Below are 12,327 nucleotides of genomic sequence, written 5' to 3' on the forward strand. Positions count from 1 at the left end.
ACTTCAGCGAGGTGCACTCCCGTGTGCCGGGATTATCGCACTGCCATCAACTTTGAGCTCTGCTTGCAGATCGGCTTCTCTTGTCCCATTGACTACCTGGCCACCGGCTCTGCAGCACTTCTGCGGAGTCCTTATGCCAGGGAGGATCATTCCGTGAGTTCCTTGCTCAGTGACTGTCTTACCTCACCTTGCAGTCTGTGCCCAGAATAAACTGCCTGTGACAAGCTACAAGTCCAAGTCCCCTGAGTAACTTTAAACAAGTGGATCTGAGCCTGATGGTAAAACACAGCCCAGCTGTGCTGCACATAGAAATGCTAAATCAGTATTTGTCTGGACTCCTCTTCAGCTTCGCGTCTGTGAGTTTAAGCATCCCAGACGGCAAGCTGTCTCTGTGCCTGCAGTTTGCGTGCTCAGAGGCTGCTCAGAACCCGGCCAGCGTGCCCCGAAGGGCCGTGGGCTGTGCACGGGGGCCTGGAGGCCACCCCGCCGTCCCCCCAGTTTGAGATCACTGAACTGGGGCCACCGCTGACCTCCGCGGTGGATTTCACTGGCCAAATACATCTCAGCAAAGCAGCCCGTTAGTTGCTGCCATTGTATAAATGTGTTCAGAATTTGGCACCCGTGTATTTATGCTCACTTCTTTCCAGGGCAGACTGCAAATATGCACTTCGTTGAAACCAATCTGCTAATTTTTGAGCTGCCTGGAGCTACGATTCGCAATGGGTGGCAGATGCTTGTGGTTGCAGGCCTGAACATCTGGGATAAGCTATCGATTCTCCTGACACAAGAACCCTCATTCTCTTTGAAGAAGCTCTTAAATCTTTTTCTCGCTCGCTTGTCAGATAATGCAAGCCATTAGTGTCTGTTCGGTGCTGTTTGCTCTTTTAAATTAAGTAACTTAAAGGAAGATTTACTAGATGTGGCTGGGGAGCAGTCACAGTGCCAGGATGCTGTTGCCTTTATAGCCTGTGAGTTGGCGGGACCTGGTGTATCAATACGCACACAAGCCTATGTACTGCTTGTGGTATAGGTGTCTGTGTATCCGCATACGTGTGGCTCCCTAAAGAAAGTTGCACAGTCCACTGGAGTGGAAGTATCCTGAAATTCCATCCTTAGGTGGAATTTTAAGGTATATTTATGCAAGTAAGATTGTTTGCAAGCCTTTAGAATTCGATTCCCAGTGCTGGATGGCTAGGCAGCAACTGATCAAAGTCCTGGTGTAGTTGGAAAGATTTTATATCTTTCAGCGTCATGATCTCTAATTTGTTTAGATGCACGTGAAGCATCAGAAACTAATGTGCATCTGGGTATTAAAGCAGCTTTGCCGTCCGATCTGAAAGCTAGAATATTCTAAAAAAATGTCAGGTCTCAGAGGCAATGAAGTGCTTTACTGATTTTTGTGTCTTTGAAAATCTCTATTTAGTGTGCCGGGTGGAATTATATAAATACGCACCGCCAGCTGTCTGACACCAACCGATACCACCCAGAGCATCTAAGTACCGAAGTGATAGGCCTGCGAATATAGACACATTGCTCTTGATGTGTGGGCGGCCGTGCAAAAAGACTGAGACCTGCTAATTCCATGTGACACTTGCGCCTTTAAAAGCGCTGTAATTTTTCCCCTCCCGCCTCTCCTACCCCAGGAATATACGGGTGGTTATGCAGTGAGAAAAGTTATCTGTGTTTTCATTGTACATCTCTAGAAGGGAGTTACCATCATGATACGAGACAAGAAGAAGCGGTGTGAGCTCTGCCTCGGCGCAGCCCCAGCCCGCACCATTGTGCTTGGGGATCTTTTAACTAAGGAGGGGCTCAACACATTCTAAAGGTTGAGATAAAAGCAAAACAACCCCAACAGACCCATTCCTTTGCTGTCTTCACCGCTCTTCAGCTCCAGTCCCATGTTCCATGCATGTCTGTAGCCCAGGGGCCTGGGCAAGGAGTTGCTGTAGGGCAGCCAAGGACAGGGAGAAGCCCTGGAGCTGTTTAGGAAGTTTTGTGTATCGAGTGCTTCAGATTTTGGGTCTTGCTGGTGCCGGGCCCCGCTCTATTAAACATGAGGATTCTTGAGTGAAATGCTCTCTTCTGTCTCATCTCCTTGGCCCTAGACCATTTCTGTGATCCATCTTGGTGTGTTCCTGGTGTCCCTGTCCCCCACTGCTGTCAGGTGTATGTCTGTCTGTCTGTCTGTCTGTAAACCTTCCAGGGCAGGACTGCCTATTCCAGCTACCACATAGAACAGCGTACACAGGGGGGATTCAGCTTTTCCTAAGCACCAAGCTGATTTGCTAGCTCTAATTAGCTGAGTTGGGGCTCTTTCATTCTACAGCTTTTCACACCGTTTCCTATTGAACCCGCTTTTCCCTTTGGTACATGACAGGCAATGTGGGTGTTAGAAAGTACTGCACCTCTCGGGTGTCTTTGCTGAGACCAGAACTCTTGCTTTTGTTATTATTCAGCGTGTTTTGTAGATGTTCCAGCGCCTCTGCTCCATGCCAGCTGGGCTCGTGGGGTTTCAGGTGGTGAGATAACTGCTCCTATGCACGGGCTTGGGGGTTATTTGTGTTCCATTTAGCTTTGCAATTAGGAACAATCTATTTTTACTCTAGCTGCAAGGCATCAAGACTCTTTCGTGCTTGTTTCTTCGGGGTGAACTTGATGGCTAAGTTGTTTAGTTTTTGTGGAGGAAAATCAGTAATGAGATGGAAGCTGTTAAGAGCAAGCAGTTAAACCAAAACGAATAAAAAACCCTCACAAAACAACAAGGAGAGTCACTTGTCTAAAGGCCTTATTTATTTTAAAATTAGATTTACTTTCAGATCAGATTGGAAGATGTTTTAACAGACGGAATCTTCTGAAAACATGGCTGTTGTTGTCTGGATGTCTCTGATGCTCTCTGTGTTTTGATATCTTCTTCATGACTGGAAGATAAATTTCTCTTTTCTTCTTTTTCCCTTGGATAGGAAAGAATGCATTTTTACCATCGACCCATCAACTGCCAAAGATCTTGATGATGCTTTGTCCTGTAAACAACTCCCTGACGGTATGAGATATATTTTATGAAATAACTTCTCCGTGTTTATGTTCATCTGTTGACACATTCATATATATAATTTGTCACAAAGTATTCTTTAACAAATGCGAGCAGAGTAATAAACTAGTTTTTCTCTTGTTGTTTTAATTGCCTGTTTTCAGAAACCTTAGAGCAGATATCTTCAAGCTGCACTCCGAAGTAGTCTTAGTAGTCTTGGGAAATGCAGAACCGTGGTGTTTTGCATAATCAGAGCTGTAATTTGATTTGAGCAGATCTCCGCTGTCTCCTGTCGTTCCAGGAGTTACAGCTGAATAGCTGATCTGCCACTCTTGCAGACTGAAGTCTAGTGAGACTTTGACCTTGAATGCACCGTCACTGGGTGGAGGAATCCAGTTTTTTGAAGGTCACTGGCTGAATTGCTTTTTGGAGTTTATAGGATGCTGGGAATTGTCAGATGAACACAGTGTGCCTTGTAAGTTGCGTTATTCTTCTCATTGCCTTTTAAGCTTTCTGTTCTGCCTTATTTGTACTTTTACTATGCCGTAAGCCAACAGAACAGAAAGTAAAGCTCCAGAAGCCAAATCTTGATGATTCTGACTTAAGGAACTTCCCTTTTGCAAGCTCACTCTGCTATCCAAGTTCTGCTCATTTAGTTTGATGAGATCCAGTAACAGACTTGGTTTAGAAATAATGCATGATTTGATTAGCCTATCCACCACTAATAAAGAAGATAAAGTGACTTTTTGGGGTGTGTTTAGTTTTTCTTGCTCTTGTTAATCATCACAATATGATGATATCATATTGTCAAATGTCATTCTCTCTTTTGGGGTTGATTTCATTCTGTGCAATATGGCCAATGAATTGTACAGAATAGTATTACAGGGCTATAAAACTGATTAAAAAAAAAAGAGAGAAATGAAAGAAAATCTGAGGCAAATAAAATTATTTCTAATTATACTGTACAGTAGCAGTTTTGAGGCAAGATTAAGGAGAAACTGGTGTTCTGTTTCACATAAAATTTAAACTTCTTGAGAGATCCCAAGCTGGACTCTGTTCTTTCAGCTTCGTCACTTGAATTATCTGTAGATTTATGGCAGTGTTGTGATCCCACAGCCCCTCAGATCTGAGGTGTTGAAACTCCAGCTTCTGAGCCTCTACTGTTGACATACACGTGGGTTTTAGATGCTGCGCGACACCATTCACAGAGCTGGTTTGTGGTGCGTACATCTCCGTTTTCCTCTTCATCCATAAGCCATTTGGACAAAGCGTTCAAGGAAAATATCTGAATAAGAATTCTTCTTTCCCAGTGATTCCACAAAGCCAGTGCAGGGCTCTCGCTCATACTTGGCACTTGTTGATAAACCTGCCGGTCAGGGATGTGACCCCGCTCTGCCTGTGTCTCCGACCCCAACTCTAGAAAATGCTTTATGAGACCTCTTTCTCCAATCTATAAGGAGATGTACCGGTGCAGAAGGGATCCTCTACTTGTAAGGTCCAGTTCTAGGTGTTACTGGTACATTACTTGATTGCGAGAGCTCCGTAGCATCACTGCTGACAATCCCCACGTGGTGCAGGGGAGGGCGGCTGCAGCGCTGCCTTGTGCCCCATAAAGCCTCTTGGGAACAAGGTCCTTCTCATGCAATCCAGCCGAGGAAAACAAACGAAAAACACCCATAAAAACAAATAGATATTTTTAAAAAGCTGTCTTCTGAGTGGATTTCATTCATGTGCTTTGCCAGTCTTCACTGCTTTGTTGCTTTTCGCTCTTCTTTGTCCAGACGTGAGGCACAGGAGACAAAGTGAACACCCACGTCCTCTTGGCCTCTTCATTTCGGACTCGTTCTTCTCCCAGGGGCTGTGTCAGGCCTGTGCTGGCTTCCCAGAGCCCCCACGTGAAGGTTTTCACGGTCATTCCCTCATCTTGTGTGAAGGTTGCGAAATATACAAAAGGGTCATGTCAAAGCCAGGCTTTCGGGGATTGCCTGTACCCGTATAACACAGGAGCAGGCGCAGTTCTCTCTCCCAGGATACCCTGTTATTTCAAAGGTGATCTCTGATGCACTTACCTGAGTGGACGGAGGATGCTTCTGCAGTTAAAGATAACACCTCCTTTTCCTAGGAAAACCAGGCAGCTGGGAAAGCGAGGTAAAATGGATCAAACTACAGGGTCACTCTGCGTAGAGCTTTGCAAAGCTTAATTTTTCAAATAGAGCGAAAGTGGAAGGTGCAGGAACCTTTCTCCTATTTCAGCTGCCCGAAATAAACTTCACAAATGTGTTTTAGAAGAGATACGAAGGAACCGGGAAGGAGTAAGGGACAGGTCACAGCTGTTTTCCTGAGAATAAAAGTAAAGATTTGCTTGGCTTGTATCCAGAATTTATAGGATGGGAAATCCAGTGTGGGTTTGGTGCTTTTGAAAGTTTTACATCCATCTCAGATCATTATACACCCCCACCTTTCCTCCAGATGAACCTCAGATGAGAAAACCCAAGGGGCAGACAAGTGAGTGCACCTTGGTGGCTGTCCCTGCTCCAAGGCCTTTGTTCACCCCCACGTCTCGTTTTCCATAAACCGTTAGGTGGGAGCCTGCTCACAGCGGCCCTTTGTGTGCCAGGTCTCCACCTTTTCACTGGAACTGTGTGTCCTGCATCACGCTCGTTCCCCCCTGGACTCCTCTCAATGAATGAGAAGATGCTCTGAGCCGGAGCCTTCTTTGAGAGCGATTTTATCTGTGCCGGTCCTGGGCATTGTGCCCTCTGCCTCTCCTTTGAGCATCCATGAGAGCGGTGCCCACGCTCCGCCACAGCCCAAGGGAAAAGCCAGTTTTGATGTCCCAGAGTGTCCCAGAGACCATTTTTTACATCATTGTGGAAAGAACCGCCACGGAAATACCCTTTATTTTGAAATCTGTGGTATTTATTCTGAGGAAGCCTCGTGGCTCAGAAGGAAGTGCAGGCAGGAAGACAGGTCTGGTTGGTTTTTGATGCAGTTAGGATCAGTTTGGGAGGGACACGAGGGTCTGAGCGGGAGCGAGCGGCGCAAGGAGCCTGCAGGAAACCCCTCCATGTCCTTCGAGCGGGCAGGTGGCTGGTGCAGGAAATCTCAGCGCTGTCTCTGTGCTGCAATGTTTGTTTAAAACATGAGATATCTCTGAAGAAGAGATGTCCAGTCTGGTAGCTGGAACTATCTCCACTTTTAAGGCTTCTGATTGTCATGCAAGGAGATGCTTGCAGAATCTTTTTAGTGAAGATGAGTAATAAAAGCAGCCAAGAACCATACTGATGGACTCCTGTCTATTATCCTCCCAATGTGCTGCTGTTTGAGGCAAAAGCTTGATCCAGCATTTCATGAATCTTTCCTCGGCCAGCTATGCTTTGGTGTTGAAGTGTGAAATTCCCAAGGTTAAATTTTTCAAATAACTTCCTGATCTGAAGAATCCGATCAAAACATTATTTTGTGGGCCTCCTATAGGGGATATCTGTTTCACACGCAGTTGGCAATATTAGCTATATCGTTTCTAAGGTGCCACCTTGGAAAGACAGCTGCAGAGCTTATTGCTCAAGAGACAAGGTGCTAGATCCTCAACCAGCATCACACAGTGTCTGTTCCTAGCAGGAAAATGTAGCAGAAACCTGTGCGTTTGTATTACCTGGCATATGTACTCTTCACTGCTGTAGTTTTGCATCATGGTTGGGCATTAGCATTGAAAGCCATTAATAGTTAATTACCATTGGCCTGTTCTTGGATGGGCTTGGGCTCTACCCAGCTGGGGAGGCTCTTCAGGTTCCAGCACTGGGGACTCCAGCTTGTCCTTTGCAGTTGGCAGGAGACATCCAGATCCATCTTGTATCACAAGTTCCTGGGACGTGTTTTTGCATGCAAATTGAATTTCTGTGGATTTGTTACTTTTTTGGCTCACTGTGAGCTGACAGCTTTACTCAGTGATATTTCAGCCTGTGGTTCAGTGGCTACTATAGCACTACATAGATAACTATTATAGGCCCATGAAGTGCAGCTGGCAAAAGCAGAGGTATAAAACCATCAGAGTATGTGAGATTTTAAAAGATATCTGTACTTTGACTTCAAATTTTTCAGGAATTTGCAGATTTAGAAGGATCCAAAACCAGCGCGGGGAGCCCTTTGAGTTCACTTCTTAGTGTTCACTTGCTTGCAAAGCTACGGCCATCCTCAGCTCTTCTGTGTTAAAAAGAGTCCTTAAGGGAACCTCAATCTTGTGCTTAATAAAGCCTCTTGGTGTATTTTGGAGGTACCCTGAGGATTTCTGGCTTTAAAACTTGCTATGCTAGCTGCAATTGTTATGACAGAGAGTTGTTCTAGAGGTTAAGAGCTTATCCAGGGCTGGCAAGGCTGCGTCTCTCACGAGGGAAAAGTTGTGTTAAGAGTTAACGCTGCTTTTATTCCAAATGTAAACGTGGTTACAAGAAATTATTATTTTTCCATCTTTTTTTTTTTTTGCCCATATGTAAAACACTTTAAGAAGAAAAAGAAACAGCACCAAAAAACCCCAACACGGACAAACCACATACCCGACATCCTCATTGGGTCAGGTCATCTCCAAAAATCAACAGAGAATGCAGAACCCAGTTCAGAAAACGCTTCTCTGTTGGTGCGTAGCACCCGTAATAACTACAAGAAAGAAAACACTAATTGTTTGCACTACTTCTATCAGACAGCTGAATCAGTGCATTTCAGAAGATTGTAAAGAATGAAATTGTCCTTGTCCTCGAGTGTTTGTTGCTCATTTATTCAAGACTGAGACATTGTCTTGAAGGCTCTTAGGCAACAAGCGGAGAGATAAGGGACAGTTTTTGCACCTTGCTTAGTTTTAGAAGTTCCCAGTGTCACCCTTATCGGTTCCAGTCACTGGATGAGGACTTGCCCACGTCACCTACTCAGTAAAAGATGGAAAGGAATTTTCTGCAGAAGTAATCCACAAATCTCTGATGAAGAAACACCCGGTAGCAGAGTCGCTAGCAAATGAAGCATGGGGGGGTTTGTGGGAATAGCTGTATTTTTAATGGAGCTCACGTTAGGATATTGCAGCAATTGGAAACTTTTCAGGAATATACATCTTAAGTGGGCCAGTCTGGTTTTGAGAGGATTTTATATTGGAGTCTGCTTTTGATTAACAGTCGTGCTCCTCGTTATTGTTTAATGATAGCAGTAGGGAGGTAAGCTTGCTGCTCGCAGTTGTGAGTGTATATTTTAAAAGAGATCAGCTCCAATAAAGATGGAAAATAAGGTTATTTATGTAACAGCTGTAGAAGCATGAACAAATTGTACTCCATTTAGATGACTCGGCATAATCTTGGAGTAAAAGATGGATCTGGACTGCACCTACTTTCTGCAGCCTTTGTAGAGCTGTTTCAGGGTAGCTTGAGGTTTTTAGTGAGTTTGTTTCAGTCGATACTCTTTTGTGATGCTTTCTGCACGTCTCATAGCGAGTTACCACAGCCAGGAGCACGCAACAGAGCCCTTCTCCCTTTGTACAAATGTTGCAGATACTCGCAGAAAACAACCATGCTGCTTTCAGGCCTGCGTGTTTTCACCCAGGGTGCAGACTGCTGAAGATGGATTTCACCGTGTGAGAGCACCCCCGGTGACCCGCGTGTCCCAGTGGCACCGGGCGAGTTTCCCACACTTGCCAAACCTCTTCTGGGAATCGCTGGCAACTGCTGCTTGTATTTCTGGTAATGTACACAACCTATGGAGTTGTGTTTGCAGGCTGCTTACTGGTAGGAACAGAAATGGAATTTGACATATATAAGGGCAGACAGTTCCATCTAAGTGAAATGTGATGGGAAAGAAGGCAGCAGGTGCTTTTCTGTGGGATTGTCTTACCGTGTGCAGGTCTTTTGATACTGATTTAAAGCCAGTACTTTGGGCCCTCCTGACAGAGCTTCTGTGCATCTTTTTGTGTGTTTGTTGGTGACTAACACGGTTATCGCTGTTGTTTTTCATTCCTGTATCCCTCCAATCTTTCAAAAAGTAATTTAAGTAAGGAGAATCTTATTCTAGGAGGAATTGTTGTACTGCAGAATAGAAACATATTCCACAGGCTGTTTGCCTTGGGTTTTATGTCCTTAGCGACATTGTCTGCATTTTGGAGCGAGGTCATATGTAGGTACATTCATTGAATCTTCCCAGTGTTTACCTGATGACCTAAACAAATGAGTGTTCTGCCGTGCACTGCTCCCTGGTTTTCCCTTCCTTTTAAATCCATTCAACCCGATGGTGAATTTAAATCAAGGCCAGGCAGGACGGGGCTCTGAGCAACCTGATCTAGTTGAAGATGTCCCTGCTCATTGCAGGGGGTTGGACTAGATGAGCTATAAAGGTCGCATCCAACCCAAACTATTCTATGAATGAGGTGAAAGCCTTCAAACACATTATGTTTCTGTAAGTGTCGTGAAAATGGGGTATAAGCAAAGAGGAGACCTTCTCTTAGTGACCCAAATCTGGGAAGAGTGCAGTGTGACCTTTCTCCCTCAGTCCACTGTGGGAATGTGTTTCAGAAACACATCTGCAGAGAGTGAGGAATTGCATCTCTCTCTTCAAGGAGCCTATTTCACCCATTTTGGCAAAAACAACCAATGTTTTACCAAATATTGGTAAAATTTTTCCTTGTCTACTGCAAGCCCACAGACACTGGGCTACTTTTCTTAGACCTCGTGGACACCTTAGTAGACATCCCTCAGTGCATGAACTCCAGTGTCTTGCACCAAAAACCACTGGTAGAGCCCTGGTAGCCCCACAATGTTCTCTGCCGTCTCAGGTGACATCCCACTCTTCCTCTCCTTCCATCTTTGTTCTTTCCTGATGTAGGTTGCAAACACTCGGGTTGTTTTCATTTTCCAAAGTTGTGTGCACTTATTTTGCTTTGAAAGACGTAAATGTTCCCTCTTCTATTCGATTTTGTCCCTCTGGCCACTTGAGGACTGTCGGGTGCAACTTGCTCTGGCAACATGTGGTACAGGACCTTTCAGCTAATCTATTTGGTTCCTGTATAGGAAGAGTTTGTAACTGGAGACATGTTGGGCTGACTTGCTTAGACTAACACTGGAGAATGGACTAATGTTGAATCAAAAATTGCATTACGAAATTACAATGCTTCCTTCTTTCTAAGATGTTTAAGGTGAACAGATACCAGACTTAGCTTAGAGAGAACATGACAGAAACCCAACTTTGATATATGAGTCAAATGTAAAATGACTGTAAACGGCAATTTACTTAAATTTGTTGCAGGAGTCAAGGGAAAAATAAAGAAGACCTACAAGGAGTGGGATTGTGCATAATAATTGGTTAGTTTTTGCTTTGGTATCAGATGTAATTAGCTCTCCTCTCCTGTTACCTGCTGATTAATCTGGTGGCTTTTTGTTGTGTCACTAGGAAAGTGAAAAAGACATATTGCAGTGATTAGAAACAGGTACATATCCTTTCTGTTGAGGGCTTGCGGTTGCAGATATTTTGAAATATGCAAAATATACTCAGGTCTATGCCAAATCCAGATCCCTGCTGTGTCCCATAACGTAATCCCATATAACGCTGGGGAACTGCAGCGTGTACAGGATATTTTGCCTCTGCATTTAAAGTAACGTGGGGTTATGTGGAGAAACGCACATCACTTCCAATTTCCCCGTGCAGGACTGAACAGAATCAGAGGGCTGGATTGCATTCCTCTTCCTCCATCGAACATCTATCCTGAAATCAGTGAAACAACTTGACAGCACAGGGCTCCCCTCAGCTTGAGCTTGTTCCAAACCAACAGTAGTTGAAAGGGAAACAGGCTGAGCCTAATCCCCAGACAGTGCATTAAACTGAGTGATAAGGTATTGGGGTGGAGATTAAATAAAGTTTGGATTTGATTGCAGCATTGATTGCTGGAACATAATTTGTTAAAGCATTTCTTGCTACTTGTGAGAAGATTGGTTAAAAGCTTGGTTAAGCAAAATAGGCAGGATTTTTATTGATATTCGTATTTATTGCACTGGATTTTTGTATCAAGTATAGCTGTTTCATGAAGATTCCATTCTTATCCCAAAAGCTTTATTTTTGGCAGTACACAAAGAAAGCTGTAGGGGAAAAAGACACAAGATTAATACAATACGAAAGGTAGTTTGTGCATGGAGGACTAATCCAATGAAGACCATGGCTGCACAACATGCGGGCAGATGTGCAAATACCAGTGGAATTACTCGTAAAAGTGAATTTAGTTTCCTGCAGGGAGGAGAGATGCTCCGGGTGAAGTCGCCTTGCGGATCGTTTCAGTTCATAAATTCAGGACCTGGGACAATTCCCCAAAGATTTCAAGGCACAGGATTTTGTCTTAGTGCCATTTGTGGATATGGACTTAAAAACAATAGTGTCTAATTGCATACTAAAGAAAAAACAAAACTAAACAAAAATGCCTTTAAGGAGCTGGGCAATGGGGAGAGAATCCCAACATTCCCATACAGAGTGATTTAAAAGCATTTTGTCTAGCATTTCTGTTCACTGAAATGAACCTCAGGGACCAGGAGAGTCTTTAGAGAAGAACCACAAGTGATAGGTGATGACCAGATAGAGCTAGACAAAACAGGATTTTTCAGTAAATTTAGCAAATAAGACTCAGAAAATGTGTGAGGAAGAGAAACATTAAAAAGGTGCAAATAGCTAGGAATAAATTCCCACATGGTTAACTTCAGTTGTACGCTCTGTTGCGAGCAGGCAGCAAAAAAGGTACTGCTGTATATATTCTTTATTATCGACTTTCTTAAATGACAGGATCCCCCAGAATCACTGTGCTATTGTTGTAACTTTTGATTCATTGCAATGCAGGGGTTTCAGAACCCAGCTGAACAGGAAGAACATCTTCTTGCAGCACGATTCATGGCAGTATTTCTCAATTGTTGAATATAATGCTAGTTACACAGAAAGAGTAAAACCAGGTGCAGATGGAATTATTTTGGAAATGCTTCCAAAAATAAACAAAAAAGTCGGATGGCTAAAAGTGAAATCTCAGTGACCGCCTTCTGTTCTCAAAGAAGTTGAAATGTCAAGGCTATTGGGTGGAAGTACCTGTGTGTGTTTGGCCCAGCACTAAATCCCAAGGTCTCTTTGAATGCCTGGGAACGCCTGCCCAGCCTTGGGTTGCTGTGTTCAGTAGAGATATCCCAAAAGGGACTGACCCAGTGGTAGAGACACGCTGGTCCCTCCCTGCTTTAAACCTTCCTTTCAGGAACAGGATGACATCCTACACCCACAGCGATCGTAATTCATCTTGAAAGCTGCTG

At 44.1% G+C, this 12,327-nt stretch overlaps 1 protein-coding gene across 3 annotated transcripts in view; it reads left to right on the forward strand.

The window, feature by feature from the left end:
• The window catches only part of DIS3L2 (DIS3 like 3'-5' exoribonuclease 2), a 191,343-nt gene that overhangs the window by 91,662 nt on the left and 87,354 nt on the right, over positions 1 to 12,327 (forward strand). For all 3 annotated transcript variants that reach the window (XM_065844959.2, XM_065844960.2, XM_071812717.1), the window contains one exon: positions 2,964 to 3,043. In XM_065844959.2, coding sequence (XP_065701031.1) covers positions 2,964 to 3,043 — 80 coding nt within the window. The remainder of the gene's footprint in view (positions 1 to 2,963; positions 3,044 to 12,327) is intronic.

This window comes from Patagioenas fasciata, chromosome 9 (assembly GCF_037038585.1).
Source record: "Patagioenas fasciata isolate bPatFas1 chromosome 9, bPatFas1.hap1, whole genome shotgun sequence".
Taxonomy (NCBI): Eukaryota; Metazoa; Chordata; class Aves; order Columbiformes; family Columbidae; genus Patagioenas; species Patagioenas fasciata.